The sequence below is a fragment of the Camelus ferus genome, chromosome 33 (assembly GCF_009834535.1).
Source record: "Camelus ferus isolate YT-003-E chromosome 33, BCGSAC_Cfer_1.0, whole genome shotgun sequence".
Classification (NCBI taxonomy): Eukaryota; Metazoa; Chordata; class Mammalia; order Artiodactyla; family Camelidae; genus Camelus; species Camelus ferus.
Window position 1 is genome coordinate 1,374,595 of NC_045728.1, and position 17,356 is coordinate 1,391,950.

The 17,356-nt window shown below is 53.0% G+C and overlaps 1 protein-coding gene across 5 annotated transcripts in view; it reads left to right on the top strand.

The window, feature by feature from the left end:
• OPCML (opioid binding protein/cell adhesion molecule like) overlaps positions 1-17,356 on the top strand; it is an 872,021-nt gene that overhangs the window by 433,340 nt on the left and 421,325 nt on the right. For all 5 annotated transcript variants that reach the window (XR_004316937.1, XR_004316938.1, XM_032472534.1 and 2 more), the window contains exon 2: positions 3,155-3,239. Coding sequence is in view for 3 of the 5 variants with exons in the window: in XM_032472534.1 (XP_032328425.1) it covers positions 3,155-3,239 (85 nt within the window). In the remaining 2 variants the exon portion in view is untranslated. The remainder of the gene's footprint in view (positions 1-3,154; positions 3,240-17,356) is intronic.

The following is a 17,356-nucleotide window of genomic DNA, read 5'->3' on the forward strand; positions in this document are numbered from 1 at the left end:
TTAACACCAAAATCAGACTTCTGCAGTTACTTTTCTGAGTCACTAGCCCATGGATTCACTCACAGATGTTGAATTAGGAAGCAAACCTCCAGAAGAGAAACATGGGGGCCCCATTCTCAGGACTCCAGATACTTATAGTTGGGGGAGCCAGCCCTGCAAAAAAAAAAAAAAAAAAAAAAAACGTTTATTCTCTCCTCACGGGCAGGATTTGTTACACAATGCCTCACTTCAGTCTGTGCCACTTCCTTTCTTGTCTCTCTGGTTCTTTTCCCACCTGGAATCTTGTGTCCTTTCATCTTTCTTTCTTCCCCCATAGCTCTTCCCATCTTGAGGAGCCCTTCATGGGCTGGTTTAACCTTTGGCAGCTGGCCACCTGCACCTCCTGAGAAGCACTGGGACCAGCAGGTGAATGAGTCGGCCGTGCTGTCTGTGCGCCCAGCATCCCAGTGGCGTTTGCTGCGTGATTCATCGAGCAGCTTGACCCAACCCCACTGCTCCCACCCCCGCGGTTCAAGAGGTGAACTCTGTAACTGGCAAAAGTCATAAGCTGAGGCTCACCTTCGCAGCTTCGCACAGGTTAAAGCACCACACTGCCTCTCCTGGCCATTGACAGGAGACCAAAGCCTCTCCAGGTTTAGAGGGTCACATACAACATGCACCCAGAAAACCCAGGAACGCACGGGGCTTCTGGAACGATGTGCGCCATTGCAGCTGGTGGGTGGCTCCAAAGTGAGTTGTTCGGCTGCTCTCTGAGGCCTGGCCTCTCCCCTCAGCATCGTCGCCCCTCCCAGCCTCGCAGCCCAGAGCTCACATTCCTGCTTTATTACTGCCTGCTTTCGGGCAAGGAGCTTCTGTGCGCTTCCACTCTGTCACAAAGGGTAGAACGTGGTGTAACTCGTAACTAGTGACAAGCGTGCTTTCTTCCTGAAGTATGACGTTCTAATTTGAAGCTTTAGACCTAGGATGTACCTGGTTACTTTTTTCACAAGGGGCAGGGGCTAGGCAGTAATCATGTATATTACTGTGTTTATCACGGCAGAGTACGTTGCAGTGTGGGGTTTGTGTCCAGCACTTCCTCACCGAGAGCACGGAGCTCGCTTTGTGCCCTTCAGCAATGAACACCACCAGTGATACGGGTCTAAAGCTGATTTGTGAATTACCTTTCATTGGGACAAGTGTTCAGAGCCCAGGCTGATGTAACAAAAGGGCTTAAGAATGACTACAGTAAAGCAAATGCACAGAGCAACCAATAATGAGGATATAGCGGGGAGGAGCCACACAGCTGGGGTGGCCTTTGCCAGGGGAGCAGAGAGACAGCCTCCCGACAGGCCCAAGGAAAGCCTGAGCTTTTAAATTCTTAACCAAAAGAAAGGAATCTGCGCTCCAAACAAACTGATGGGCTGGGCTCTGTGAGCGCCCTGTCCCCGGGTCCCCTCGCCATACCCTGATGGTGCCACTTCAGGCTGAGACCATAAAGCCACAGATGGATTTTACGAAAATCGGTCCTAGCACTTTTTAAGGATCTCTGCTTGTTCTTCCCAGCTCATGAGTTTCACAGTAAAATACCTGGGTAGTAAGTAGGACCTAGGACCAGGACGATTTGCACATTTGCATGGTAAGACCAAGTTCCGATTTGCCAGTTTGAGGGAGAGCGAGCGAGGCCGCGCAAACCAAGGGCCAGGAGTATTTCCAAGGTGGGTCGCCCGAGCAGAAAGCGTGCTCCACATTTTCGAGAAGGCCCAGGAGAGCTCTGCCCTGGGATGGGACTGTAGCTTGGCCCAGCTGGAGAAGGGCGGCGGAGTCGGGGCGCCGACACCGAGTCAGCCTCCGGGAGTGGGAAGCGCAGCCGAGCTCAGCAGGGCGGGGTTTGGCAACTTCTCCCTCGGCGTCCGGGGAGGGAAGGTGCGAGCCGGTCTTCAGTTCGCTGTCTTCCCCAACTCCCTCTGCCGTCCTTCCCTGCCGCCCGCATGCAGAGAAGCCACCGAGAGGGGCGCAGCATCCTCGGGCAGGCGCGCTGCCTGGGGGAGAGAGCAGCTGGGGAGGTGCGGGGCTCGGCGCGTGCGGCTCCCGGCGCGAGTGGGCGGCGCGGCGGGGGTTAAGGTGGGCGCTCGCGCCCCGCGCCCGCCGCCCGCCGCCCGCCGGGATGCGCGCAGCCCGCCCGCTCGCTCGGCGCCGGCACCGCGGAGAGTGGCGGTCAGTGATGGAGCCGCTGCCATGACAACCCCGGCGGTCGGGGCCCGCGCGCGTCGGGGCTGCTCCCGGGAGGCCGGCGGCGCGGAAGCCGGGGGCGGCCGCTGAGCGTGGCGTCCGCGCGTCCCCGCGCCCCGTGCCGCGTCCCCGGAGAGGCGGGCGCGCCGTCCGCCCGCTCCCCGTGCGCCCCGAGCCTGCGCCGCCGGCGCTCCGCGGGCCAGGCTGGCCGCCAGTCGCCGCCCCGGCTGCGGCGAGGACGCCACGGCTCCGCACCGGAGGATCCCCGGGCTCGGCGGGCTGCGGGTCCCCGCGGTGGAACTTTTTACCGCCTTCGCGTTCCAGATTGGAGACTCGGGCTGGTTTCTAAATACATCTGTACATATGTGTCAGCTAATAAAACACTTCCTTCTCTCCTTGAAGCGGCAGCTTTTTATGACATCTCCTTGGTGCCAGAGACACTTGCCTGGCTTCTTTCGGTTATAAACTTTTGATGCCAGACCTCGGCAGGACGTGCCCAGCTGAATGTTACAGTGGCATCTCGAAGAGAGGCAGAGAAAGAGCAGTCTGTGACCTTCACCCCGGCACCTTCCTCCTTCCTCTCCCTTCCTGGCGGCCTCCCGCCTCCCCAGGGGAGCGTCAAGAAAGCTCTTTTTGGATGCAGGAGGGGGCATCTGGCGCTGCGGGGCTGGAAAGCTGAGGCAGGATTTGAGCAGGAATCGTTAGACTCGGAGCGCCTGGACTGCTTCTCCGGGCCCCTCTCTGCTGCGGGCTCGCTCCAGCCCTCCCCTCCCTCCCCGCGCCGCTGCCCAGCCCCGCCGGTGTGCGGGGCGGGGACGAGCCCCGAGCCGCTGCCGGAGTTCCGGGAAGTTGCGGCTGTCGAGGATGGGGGTCTGTGGGTACCTGTTCCTGCCCTGGAAGTGCCTCGTGGTCGTGTCTCTCAGGCTGCTGTTCCTTGTACCCACAGGAGTGCCCGTGCGCAGCGGAGATGCCACCTTCCCCAAAGCTATGGACAACGTGACGGTCCGGCAGGGGGAGAGCGCCACCCTCAGGTAGGGAGCCGTACTTCGGCGGGGGCCTGAGCCCCTCGGATGTGGTTGCGTGGGGAGGGGCGCGCGCGCGAGACCCGAAGGCTTGCGTGGGGGGCTGGAGCCCGCGAAGGGCCTCCGGAGGCCCCAGAGGTGCCCGCCTGGCGTTCTGCAGCAGCTGCCACCCATTGTCCTGGGCAGCTTCGTCATTTCTGTGGTCCCAGATCTAAGAGCGGACCCTGAGGTCCATCCCTGGGACTCGTCTAGCTGTGAGGCTGTGATGTGTCTAGACTCGTTTTGCCTCCGCACGGGGATGAGAGCAGGGGAGCCCGGCACTGAAACGCTGGGGGCTTAGGCTGCGGTCGCTGGTGCCTTGGTGGCTCTCCCCGTCAGTCAGTCGGGAGCCTATGTGATGAGGGGGGGGGTGTCCTCCCGGGGGGCCGGCCCGCCTCTGCCAGAGACAGGCCTGAAATTTCCGGCTCCGGAATCGCCGGCGCTGGGCCATGGCCCTTTATGAGTCTGGTTAAGAGACAGCCATCCGTGCCAACCCCGCGTGGCGCTCCTGGGGCCCCCGTTATAAATCACGAGGGCAGTTTCATCTTTGCAGGCTCGGGCGGTGGAGACGAAACACGCGGCTTTTGTGCCACGGCAACACTCCTGTGTGAGAAACACAGCGGGAAGGCTTTCTGGTTCACCTCAGTGAGTTACAGGGAATCGCGTACATGCTCCAGGCAGAGGGGTGGCGATTCTTGGAATATGAACCTTTGGGGACCCGGCCTGCTGCAGGAGAGATTTTAATAAAAATGCAGCCACCACTTTCCACCAGCTCAGCAGATATCATCTTTTATCCTTTTAATGAGGCAGTTCTGGTCCTCGGAGACAGATTCGGAGACGTCCCAGCTTAACTCTGCTCACAGTGTACACAGGGTGAATGCATTTGCCCTGTCCGTGACTTTGATGGTTACGGTGGAAATAAAACATCGTGCCCCAGATTCTGCAGCCAAGAAGCCTGGCTTCTCCCAGGAGCGCGTGAGGATGGGGCTCCCGTCCTGTTCTCCCCGTGGCTCTGCTGCTTGAACGCTCCCCACCTAGACCAGCCTGTCCCTGAGGAAGGGGAGTGGGGCTTCTTGGGGCCCCGCTCCTCCTTCCTAAGCCCGGGTATTAAGGTTGATTCTTGCCTCAGCTGAATCTCCCTTCGAGCCAGAGGAGGAGTCCTAGCACCTTGTCTGCTGGTGTGGGGGGCCCTGGGAGGGGAGGGGGAAAAAGAGATGGGGACAGACTCCCTTCCCTGGCAGCAGGAGGGAAGCTCTCCCGGCCACATGCTTGGCCTGCCCAGCCCAGAGGGAGTGTGACGGGCCTACTTCCTTGCCTCAGAGGAGCCCCGGGGGTCTGTGCCCTGAGAGGCGCACGTGCAGTGGACCAGTCTGCTCAGAGAGGCGCAGCCCCGGGGCCACGGCGCACGCTGACGAGGAAATGTTGGGGAGTGCCGGGAGGTAGGTGTGCAGGGACGCTGGCGCTGCCCGCACCCGTCTTCAGAGGGGCGGAGGGGCCCAGCATGGAATAGGGCCTCAGTGATGATCTTTCCAACATCCCCTGTCCATTCCTTGCCCCCTGAAAGTTACACCGGAAACTCGGTAACTGGAGCTTTCTGCTTTCTGGGGTGCAGTCAGACGATTCCACCAGCAGAGGGCCAGCTTTGCTCTGCCTTTTTTTTTTTTTTTTTTTTTTTATTAGCTGCTGGCCTGTTTTCATGATCTTCAATTCTAATGTTTAGCAGCTGGGCTTCGTAATGGGAATGCGAATAAAAAAGGGAAAAGCTGAATAGTTGCTTTTTGTGCTTTGTGGAGAGGAAAAAAAAAACGTCGCATGTTCGACTATGTTATCTGTTACCTGATGGCACGCTTCATTTTTTAAATAGAAAGCCCTTCTTGTGTTGGTTTTGCCTCTCCGCTCCTGGGTAATTTGCCCTTAAGTGGAGACATGCAGTGCCTCATCCACATCTTAGTCCTTCTCTGCCCTCCTCCCTTTACCACTCGCGTTCTTCTCTTTTGTTCCACTTCCCTTTGTTTTTATCAGGTGCCTCTGTTTTATGTGCTTCTGTCTGTTTTTCATTCTCTCCCTCCTTTTAAAATTTTTTTGCCTTCATTACTTAACTCTCATTTCCCCCTGATTTTTCTTTCTAAGGTTCTGACTCCATTACCATCACATTGTTTTTTGAAATGACATGAGTCGCTCCTGCAGATTCCTGGGGTCGCAATGTCCCCTTCCTTCATCCAGACCCCTTTGGGTCAGCAGGCCTGGCTCGGTGAGGACCAGGTTTGTCAGGACTCAGAGGGGAGTCCCTGGACATCTGAGCCTCCACCCCAGATAGATGTATCATTTGTGTCATTATTGGCTTTTGAAAAATTGTGACCCTTAACTGTAGTCACTCCTAGTCTCCCAGAAGGCGTGTCACTGGGAATTCTGTGTTTGGGAATTTAGTGTTCAGAATGCATCAGATGTCCAGAATGCACTGAAAAACTGGAGCGGCCCCCAGGAGCATCAGCCACGGAAAGTCCTCTCAAACGTGGCTTTCCTGGATCAGCATACCCCAAGCCTGTGTCTGAATCTTGAAGGAAGTCGCGTAGGAGGCCAGAAACCTGCTGGCAGAAGCGAAGGAGCTGAGGAAGCTGGGTCTTCCTTGGAAACTTCCAGTGAGAACGTGCCCGGCTCGGAGAAGGATGGTCTCCTTCCGTGAGGCATGTCTTGTTGTGATGGGTCTTTGATGCTCTGAGGACTTTAGGGAAGATGTCCCTGAAGTTTTGAACGTGGATGAAACTCATTTTATATAAGTGAGGCAGTGTTATCTTCCTCACAACTACTTCACAGGGCTACTTGAAGAGTGAAAATAATTATGTGAATATTGAGTTATTTTGCCTTCTTGAGAGAGAGATGATATGGAATATGAAGGTGGTATTCACTGTGTCTGAATTATGGCTTCTATGAATCTGATTTGAATTCATTATTACAAATGGGCCCTCTTGGCCAGAATCATTTCATTACAATTATCTGCTGTTGGGTTAAAAACGTTCTGTGCCTTTCCATTAGATTAGATATGACAAGTGTCTAGAAGTCCTGCATCTGAATCATCGCCCACGTCAGGAAAGGCGCCCAGGACGCTCAGTGTGGTCCGCTGGTGCTATTAGGCGGTTTCAGTTACACGGTGATCACCAGACGTGCCTCCGTCCTCGGCCCCCGTCTTCCCTGAATTCGCTGTCCTTCTTCAGTGTGCCCGCACGATCGATCCGTGTTCGCGAACGTTCTGGGCGGGCGGGGCGCGGTGCAAGAGGATGGAGGTAGGGGTTCTTACTGTAACTGTTCCATAAATGGGAAAAGCTCCCACCAACATACTGGGTGGGTTTTTTTTTCCTTTTATTTTATTTTTTTTGTACAGCAGGATAATCAGTTTTGCTGATCCAGGCTTGCTGATCTGGGATTATGCTTAAAAACTCTCTTCTAAAATACCATTGCATTTTCATTTGGAGCTCGGAGCTAATCCGTTTGGAACCACGTATTGGAGTGTCAGCTACTGCCAAGGAATAATTCCAGCCGCGGGACTTCGCCAAGGCCGCCTGGGCAGCCGGCTCCCAGGGCGGCGCTCTGCCATCTGCCTGGGTGCTTCTGCGTTTTGCACTCACCACTGTTAGCTTTTCTTTTTGTGTGAATTACAGAGTTCTAAACAGCCAGCAGGTCATGCAGAACAAGTCCAGAGCATGCATCTGTCAGCGGTTAGGTGGCCCAGACTGCGTAAGGACTTGGACCAGGCAAAGACTTTGCTCTCAGTCTGGGAAGACGAGGACACAGCCTGAGCCAAGCGCAAGTCCACACGGGCCCCTCCAGCTGCGGGGCCCACCTGAGCCGCTAGGAGGTTACCTGAGATGCTTTTGAAAATTCCGCAGCCAGGATCCCAGGCCGAGGAAGGCGAGCGGTCTGGAGCTGGGTGTGGGCGTGGGCGTTTTAAGGTGTCTCCCAGGACTTCTGGTGGGGAGACCGAGAACCCCCGGCCTAGAGCCCTGTCTTGTCCCACCCCCTGAGCAAGGCTGGTGTCCGGCGGTCCGGCCCACACCACACGGCCCCTGCGTGCGTGCTGCGCCTTACCACTCACGGCCTCTCAGCGCCTGGGACAGAGGGCCGGGCTCAGGGGCGTGAGCCCGCCTGGGTTCATGCCTTAATCTGCCACCCGCTTACTGCATGATTGCCCACACTTCGGTTCGTGTGTGTGCACCTGGGAGCAGCGATGCCCGGCCTGTGCGCCCGGGGAGATGAAATAGATGGCATTATTCTGTTGACTGTGAAGCAGCACAGACGTGCAGGTTGTCCCGCTGCTGAGGAGGACTCCCAGCAGCTGCCTGGACTCTCAGCTCTTCGCAGCTTCGCTCCTCCTGCCCACCCCACGGCCCACCGCACACACAGGGCTGTGGAGTGGTTAGTCCTTTCCCACTTCCGCCCAGCGCCCTGCTTTCCGCTTGTGGTCAGGAATCCCCTTCACCTGAGTTCCAGGAACGCTCGCTGCGGGTCTCGGTGTGAGAGACACACGTGTGGGCTTGTTGCGGGTGTGGCTGTGGTCACACTGTGAGTTCCCGGAGTTTCTCAGCCGTGTCTTGTGTTCTGCGTTCAGGCAGCATCCTCGACACTAAGGATTCAGACAGTAAGTCTTGGCCGAATGCTTTTTCATTCGTCTTAAAGGGGCTCAGCTCCTTATAATGGAGTGTTACCTCTGCAGCGACGGGGTGCTCACGTCTAAAGGGTTTCTGTTCTCTTCAAAAGGCGGCGCTGGGACCTTCAGGAGGGCAGGTGGTCAGAGATCGTGGAGGTCTGAGGGACTTTTTTTCTGCTTAAATCACTTGCCAGAGAGGACAGTGGAACCCACTAGCGGTCCCAGTCTGATCGGAACTCTGCAGACTTCCCCATCTCTGCGGGAAGACGAGGGGCAGGACGGCGGAGCCGAGGGCCTGTCCCTGCGGCAGTGGAGCGATGTACTTGGAAGGGCGGCTGTCTCTGCGGAGACCTGCCTGGCTCCAGACGGAGGAGCCGCCCAGAGCAAGGAGGGGGTGGGGAAGGCAGCCGGCTCCGCGGTGACCCTGCCTGGGAAGTGGGCGTGTGCCGGGTTGGGGCCAGGTCCAGCAGGCTGGCAGAGAAAGGCTGGCTAGCCTGACACTCTCCCAGGTCCCCGATAGGTGTGGGCGTGTCTTCCCGGCACACACGCCAAGGCTGGGGGTGGGAGGAAGAGTTTAAAGCGTTCAGGACACAAGCTCTGTGACTGTCTGAGCCACTCTAGACAGTTGCTCTACACCAAAGAGCCCTCATCTAAGTTCTTTTGCTCATTTTGGCCCTTGGGTCCAATTTAGTTCCTTTGTCCTAAGAAGAGACGTGCCCTTGGCCTGGTTACTCTGCGCCCTGCCTGGCTGGCTCTGGGGGCTGGGGCAGCGTGCGTCACAGATCTGATGGGCCCAGCGGTGACGAGCAGCCGGCGGGAGGAGCCACCTGCGTCCCCTCTGACCTTCCCAAGGGAGGACACTTGACATCCCTTATTAATGGAAATGTCCTTACAGTCATGAGTTGAGAGGAGTGAACTGTGGTCCAAGGCGTGTTTAGGGCTGGCAGGAATGTGCCCTGCCTGCTGAGTTAGGAGCCGCGCGGTAGCCTTCCCTGATCGGTCTTGTTTCTCTAACCTGAGCAGGACGGCACCAGACCACTTCAGGTCCGTTCGCTTGTTTATTATTTTCCCTGCAGGAAGATGCTTTTGTGCTTTCGCCGAGGTCAGGTCTAGTTGAATTGGAGGGGTGGTCGGCGTGGAGGGAGCAGGGCACGGGGAGAGGTGGCTTTCTAAGTCCCCTCCCGCCTGCAGCCATGACACCTGCCTGGAACTTCTTGTACCTGGTGCATAATGTTTAAGATGGGAAAATTGGAGCTGTGATGTTTCTGCCGCTCAGCACTGTGCTGCCTTGATGGGTGTCGTCTCCGTGGTAGAGAAGGTCAGAGAAGGTTGGAGCCTGGTGTCACCCCTCCAGGGTCACGCCACAGACTGCCATAAAATTCCCAAGGGGGCGGAGGTTAAAACAAAAACTCTGTTGTCTGTGATCAGATGTGCGTCAAATGCCAGGCCAGCTCCTTATGGTTTCTTGTAATTTTCAGAATATTTTTATTCTGCTGGGGAGAATAAAAGTGGAAGACATTTTCCACTCCCCTTCTAGGGCCTTCTGCCTGGACCAAAAATCAAACTGATGTGACGCAGATTAACGGGAGAAAATCAAACGTTTAATAACGTGGACCCGTGGGAGAGACTCGGGAGAACCGAGCAACTCGCCAGAAAGGCCCAAACCTTCCCCCTGAAGGCCATCTTCAGCCGAAGACAAAAGGGGGTGTTGGGGGCAGAGGTCTGGGACTTCAAAGGGGAGAGAGGTGACTCGCCTGGAGGAGAACAGGCACACTCTGGGAAACAGGTGTTCGCTGGGCCAGGCGGGGACCGTGGGCCGCGGCGCGGACCCTGATCCCAGGGTTTCCCGCACCGCACCTGGCCCGTCCTCACCGCGGGCGTCTCTGCTGATGCTCTACGCCTGATACGGCCCGCTGCCTGACCTCTCGGCCAGCCAGCAGGAAGGCCCGTGCTGCTTCCTGCGTCCTTCGGGCTTTGTTAGTTCTCAGCTTGAAATAATCCACGTGCCAGAGGCATGTTGGGGTGGCCCGTTCTGTGCCCCTCCGACCCCCAGTGAGCAGGCGAGGAGTCTGAGGTTTAGAAGGTTAGCTTTGCCTTTGGTCGCACGGTTACTGTGCGTCAGAGTCTGCGTTTGCTCCTGGAGCGCCCTGTTTCTTCCTCTGAGTTTTACAGAACCTACCCCGCCCGCACAGAGAACAGAGCCGGTTTCCACGTGCTGCGGGAAAAACAAACACCCCCTCTCTGTTCCTCGCACCCGTATTTGACCAAAGGTCGGGGAAGTCCGCGTTCGGGGGGGCCGCGCGTCTGCTGCCCGCCCCCAGCTGGCCCCCTTGTTTTCTGCTGCTTGACGCCCCTCACCTGCAGGTGAGCAGGCGCTGCTCTGTGCTCTGGGCTGGAAATAATGCAGGGGCGGGCCTGGCAGGAAGGGGCGCACAGGACGGTCCCCGCACTGCGAGCGCTGCCGAAGGTTGTGGGCGCTCTTAGCATTGACCCCGTCCCACACGTGTGCCCTCCGGGTGCGGACCTCCCGCGGCGTGGGCAGCATCCCCAAGGACCCCGCGAGCGAGACAGAGCAACGGGTGGTTTGATGGCAAGAACACCAACACCAGAGCAGCCCTCCGAGAACTGGGGGGGAGCATGTGATCTGTGTGGAAGGATGGGAAGATGAGGAGTTGACTTTTTTAAAAATCCTAAAATCCAAGTCATCTCTATACTCATTTTAGCGTAAACCATCAGGGCCGGGGGAGCGGTGCGCACAGACCCCCCGCTCCTCTGGTGGTGGCTGTGCAGGAAGCATGTGGCCCCTCTTGGCCTCCTCCGTCCTGGAGATGGTGCGTTTTGCTTAAATCAAGGAGACACTGAGAAGGACTCGACCTGGCTTCTGTAGGAGTGCCAATCAGTACGATGTATAAAACTTAGCTTTGAATAGTAAACGTTTTCAGCGGGTCTGAAGATTTATGGTATCTCGATTAACCAAGTTTCCATTGCATAACAGGAGCACAGAGTGTTTTAAGTGGTGGTTAAGTTTTCTGGCTCGCCCACAGAAGGTAATTTAACTCATAATTACCCAAAGTGCTGCAGACCAGCAATGAAGAATAACAGAAAGCAAAGTCGTTGTAGAGAAGTAATTATGCAAAAGAGAAAGAAAAGAGAAGGCGATAGTTTTCTATTTATGGTGAAATGCCCATGCTGAAGAAATGTAGGCATAATTACAGGAAGATAATATGGAAAACATTTTCCCAAAGACATTTCTGCATGGTTTCAAAAGTTTTGCAGTTGGCATTATTGTTTCCACTGTGCCAAATTTAATTTGAAGACGCATAGCTCTCCCTTGATTTGATTGAAGTGTGCATGTGCTGTTCGCTAACGACCAGGGAAATAGTCATAAATATTAATAAAGCAGGGAAGTTGGAGCAAGGAAAGACAGAGATGGAAGGAAGAGAGAAGGAGGAAGACTTCCCCGAGGCGTCAGTGAAGAGCTGAAGGAAGACAGAGGGTCGGAGCCAAAGTTTCACGCACACAAGGGAGGAGAAAGTAGCCAAGGCTGAACTCCCGGGAGTCGAAGGCAGTGGAAGGAGGAGGGGAGGAGGTGGCAGTGCCCCACCTGCCAGGCTCTGGCGGGTGACGTCCCCACCCCCGACGGTCCAGACCATAGGACCACACCCGCACAGGTGCGCCGTGCCCTCCATCCTCAGTCAAGACCCGAGCGGTGTGGGGCTCAGGTCCTCACTAGCTGCTGGAACGTGGCTCTTTCTGACCCCCAGCCCTGCAGCTGGAGTCCCCTAATTGTCACTGAGCCCTGGCCCCTGTCCTGCACCTCTGTGTCGGACCTGCCCTGGGCCCCACGTGACCAGAGCTCCTGTCTTGTTCTGCAAGAGCCTCTTCTAGACAGTAGCTCCACCCTTGACCCCACGCCTCTCAGCCTCCGGGTTCATGGACTGTCCAGTGCTCACCATTTACCTGCCCGCCCGGATGACCCTTTAAGAGCACCTCACGTGCCAGCAAGGTTGTGTGGTCTCGGCCGAGTCGCACGGGACCCTCTGCAGCTAAACCACTGAGCCTCGGTCATTCTCAGGCGTGTGGAAGCCGTGTCAGACATTGTCCACCTTGACCGGGACTGATGGCAGTTGATGCCTTCAGGACGTGGGTTTCTCGCTTGCTGTGGGAACGCCCACGATGGATAAGGGGGGAGCCAGCATTCACAAGGGGTGAGTCGGCGGGTGTTTTACTGGAGTGGCCGCGCCCACGGTGACACACAGGGCCGCAGGGCATCTGCGGAGAGGAGGCATGATGGGCGTCATGTCTGTACTGCCCTGTGCTTTCTGCGCCGTCTTGAAAACACCCCTCTTCCCTCTGTGGTTCTCCTTGCCTGCTGTTAAACGCCTCTCTCCATCTTTGTGTCCCAGGGTCCGGTGCAGCACCCAGCACATGGTAGGGGCTCCAGGTTTGTAGAAATGATGGGTCTGTGTCCTTTGTCCCCGTGTCTCTGTCTGTCCCCCCAGCCCCCTCACACACACACCCCCCGACTTTTTCTAATGAAGGTATTTTCTCACCTGTTCGGAAGCATCTGGGAAGTCACTGACATTGCAACCAGAGACTGGCGTTTGAGTCCTGGCTGAGATAATGATCTCTCCCGAGACAGCTGGTATTTAGCTTGTCCCGTCTACTCCTGCTGATTGTAATTGCAGCATTCGCGATTTCACACTATTCTTAAAGCCGCAGTCAGGAGGTTCTGAGCGGTCACAAGGGAGGTGCGCCAGCCTCCTCACTTTTTATTAAGGTTACAAAATAGAGGATGGCATATTCTGGAAGTGTATCTGCAAACTCTTGGAGTTGGAAAAGAGTCCGTGTGTCGTCGGCTAAAACTGCAGGGGGCTTCTCAGGGTGCGGGCAGGTACGGACGCACCGCCTTGGCCGTCTGAGATGTAGCGGCTTCTGCGACGAGCCTCACTGCGAGGGCCTTGAATGCGCCTCCGGAGCGCGCGCCGTGCTGTTCCATGCTGTTCCGTGTGGTGGGAACAGTTCATAGGATCTTCCTGGAATCAGGATATGCCTACATTTACAGCTGGCTGGTCAGCGGGGGCTTCCTGAAATGCAGTGTGATAACCCCTACCGGGAGGTTAAGAACACACACCCCACAGTCCGAAGACCCTGTTCAGGTCCCAGCTCTGGTTCTCACCGGCTGACTGTGGTCAGACAAGCGACCATGTTTCTCTCAGCTTCAGTTAAAAAACAGGGGTTGGGGGAGCTACGTGTCCACTTCACGGGGATGTTAGGGAGGAAAACATGGCATCTCAAGTTTGTAAGAGCTTAGACTAAATCCGACACGTGGCAAGGTCACACAGCCGCACTGATGTTTTAAGAAATATAAGTTACGACTTCCCAATTGAACCAAGCAGCTTTTTCTGACTGCTCTGTGCCCAGCCCTCCTCTGAGCAGTGTGGAAATTAGACAGTTAAATGAGTCCCAGGCTGTCCTCGTTAAGCACTCACATCTAGTGACTATGCGGGCAGGATAAAGAACCTGTGGATCCGGAGCGGGGAGAACGGAGGGAGAGAGGAGGGAAAAGCGGGGCGGGGGTTCACATAAAATGCGCCGTATTCACAGAGATGAACTGGGCACGCGTGTTCGCCCTTAGAGTAAAAGGCACAGGATGTTTTTAATCACCCGCAAAGAGTTCTCCTGTGTCCTCTCTTTTATTCCGGTCAAGTGTGCAGAGCATGAAATTTACCGTTTTAACCGCTTTTAAGCATACAGCTCTGTGGCATCAAATACAGTCACGCCACCTGCGACAGCTGTCCCTCTGCAGAACCTTTTGCACCTTTCTACACTGGACCTCTGTCCCCCTTAAACGCTGTCGCCCTGTCCCCCTCCCGCGGCCCCTGGCAGCCACCTGCTGCCTGCTGTCTGTGACTGTGACTGCTCGAGGGGCCTCGCACCAGTGGGGTCACAGGCTGTTTGTCCTTTTGCTGCCCATTTCCCTGAGCGGAGTGTCTTCAGGGCTCCTCAGTGTTGTAGCACTTCCAGGATGTCCTTCCTTCAGGATGAGTCATATTCCCTTGTATGTTTATACCGCCTTTTATTTATCCACCCATTGGTTGGTGGACCCTTGGGTTGCTGCTGTGAACAGTGAATGCTGCCGTGAACGTGGGTGTGCAAATGTCCACTCCAGTCCCTGCTTTCAATTCTTTGGTTCCCAGAAGTAGATCCTACGGGAATTCTGTGCAGTGCTGGGAAACCCCCGCACCTGCTCCGCAGCGGCTGCAGCATTTTACGTTCCCCCCAGCAGTGCGTAAGGGTTCCGGTGTCTCCACATCCTTGCCAACACTTGCTATTTTCAATTTTTTTTTTTTGATAATGGCCATTGTAATGGATGTGAAGCGTTATCTCACTGTGGTTTTGATTTGTATTTCGCTAGTGATTAGTGCCGTTGATGGGTTTGTTGTCCGTTTATGTATCTTCTTTAGAGAAATGTCTACTCAGCTGATTGCCCGTTTTTAATCGGGTTGTTAGTCTTTGTTGTTGAGTTACAAGAATCCTTTATACATCCTGAGCATTAATCTTTCATTAGACACGGTTGGCACATGGCTTCGTCCGTCTGTGGACTGCCTTTCCACTCCGCCCACAATGTCTCTTGAGGTACAAACATTCTTAATTTTGAGGCAGTCCATTTTACCGTTTTCTTTTGGTGTCCTAGCCGAGAAATCACGGCTAAACTCAGTGTCAGGAAATGTTTCCTCTGTTTTCTTTGAAGAGTTTTGTCGTTTTGGCTCTTATGTTTGGTTCCTTGATCCATTTTGAGTTCGTTTCTGTAAATGGAAGAGGAAGTGTCCAGCTCAGTTTGTTGCCTGTGGAGACAGTTTTCCCAGCACCACTTGTTGAAAAGTGTATCTTTTCCTCGCTGAGTTTCACACCCTTGTTGAAATTCATTTGAACATACATTCACAGTTTATTTCTAGGATCTCTCTTTTTTGCTGTTGGTCTCTGCCTGCCTGCACGTGAGCACCACACGGTTTTGGCCCCTGCAGCATCGTGGTAGGTTTTGGAGTCAGGAAGGGTGAGACCTTTACCTTTGTTGTTTTTCAAGATTGTGTTGTCTGTTTGGGATTCCCTGAGATTATTACATATGAATTTTGGATTCATTTTTCTACTTCTGCAAAAAAAAAAATCACTGGAGTGTTGATAAGGATTGCACTGAAGATGTAGACGGCTTAAAGTAGTATTGAGTAATATCCTAACAACATTAAGTGTTTCAACACATAAACGTGGGATGCTTTTCCATTAATCATTGTCTTTAATTTCTTTCAGAAACATTTTGTCGTTTTCAGTGTATGAGTCTTTCACCTCCTTGGTTAATTTTATTCCTGGTATTTTTAATGTTATTACTAATTGAATTGTTTCTTAATTTCCTTTTCGGCTTGTTCATTGTTCATGCACAGAAGCAGAACTGATTTTTATGTGTTGATTTTGTTCTCTAATTTTGCTGAATTCATTCATTAGTTCTAACAGATGTCTTGTGGAATCATTAGGGTTTCTTGCACGTGAGATTGTGTCCTGTGCAAATGGAGTTAATGTGACTTCTTTCTTTCCCAGTTTGGTTTCCTGTTAGATATTTTTCTTGCCTTATGGCCCAGCCTAGGACTTCTAGTACTGTACGAATAGAAGTGGTGAGAACAGATGTCCTTGCTTTGCTCCTCGTATTAGAAGGAAGTCTAGTTCTTTATCATTGAGTACGATGTTGGATATGCATATTTCATGTACAGCCTTTATACTATCGATGCAGTTTCCTACTATTTCTAGTTTGTTGATTTTTATCACAAAAAGCTGTTGAATTTTGTCAAATGTTTTTTCTCCATTAATGAAATGATTTTTTTAAAACTTCATCGTGCTAATACGGTGTATTCGTTGACTGATTTTATGTGTTCAACCATCCTTGAATTCCAGTAATACATTTTACTTGTTTCTGGTATATAATCTTTTAATATTCTGTTGAATTCAGTTTGCTAATACAGTTGACCCTCAAACATCACAGGTTTGAGCTGCATAAATCCACTCACACATGGATCTTTTTCAATAGTAAATACTCCTGTACAACAGGATTGGTGGTTGGTTAAATCTGCAGGTGTGAAACTGCTGATAACCAAACCTTGTATGCAGAGGGTTGGCTGTAAATTATATGCAGATTTTCAGCTACAAAGAGGGTCAGCACCCCTAACTCCCACGTTGTTCAAGGGTCAACTGCATGTTCTTAAGGGTTGTTGCATCAATGGTTGTAAGGGACGCTGGTCTGTAATTCCCTTTTCTTGTAGGGTCTTTCTCTGCCTTTGGTGTTAGGATAATGTTGGCCTCATAGAATAGGTTCAGAAGCGTCCCCTCCTCTTCAGCTTTTTGAGAGAGGGTGAGGATGACTGTTCTTAGTTGCTTGAGTGCTCGGTGCGATTCATCAGTGAGGCCGCTGGTCTTGGGCTTTTGTTTGTTGGGAGATTTCTGATTTCTGATTAAGTCTCCTTACTAGTTATATGTGTGTCCAGATTTTCTGTTTCTTTATGACTTGGTTTTAACAGGCTGTGTTTTTCTAGGAACTATCCGCTTTGTTTAAATTGTCCAGTTTGTTAGCATGCTATGGTTCAATGTTCTCTCTTACAGTCTCTTCCATTTCTGTAGTGTCCCTCTTCTCATTTTTAAAAACATTTTATTTGAATCTTATTTCCTTCTTTTCTTAGTAAATCTAGCTAAAGGTTTGTTAATTTTATTAATTTACTCAAATAACTAATTCTTGGTTTTGTTGATTCTTTTTTTCTCTTTTCATTTTCATCGATCTCTGCTCTAATCCTTATTATTTCCCTCCTTCTGTTAATTTTGTGCTTAGTTTGGGTAGCAGTCCAGGCACAGCTGTCTCCAAATGGCACTGCCCTGCAGATGGGTAGAGCGAGGGAGAATAAAAACACCGCGACATTTCGTGTCATTCTAAATGATGCTTTTTTTTTTTGATTGGGCATGTGCTCGGGTTCTGTAATCTTTGACTGATTTCCAGAGCCCCTGTAAAGTTGTTTTTTCAGTTTCTAGTTGTTTGTTTCAGGTTTCTATGGGTAAACAGAGGCCTTGAGCTTCCTGGGCTGCCATCCTGCTGACTTTTCTGCTTTGCCCTTTTGAAGCCAATCTTCCAGCTCGAGGCAGACATCAGTCTCCTTTCTGATACCAGAGGTTAATTTTGTTTGTTCTGTAATTTCATACAAATGGGATAACACTGTAGTATACAGTGCTCCTTTATATCTGACCTTTTTCCTTCAGGATAATGGGTTTGAGACACACGCATGTCATTCATGTAGGTCACCCCCTGTAACTGCCCAGTAGTATTCCTTTTCATGGCTGTACCACGACTTCTCTTCCCATTTACTTGCTGATGGATATTAAGATTGTTTCTAGTTTGGACTCTTATGAATTA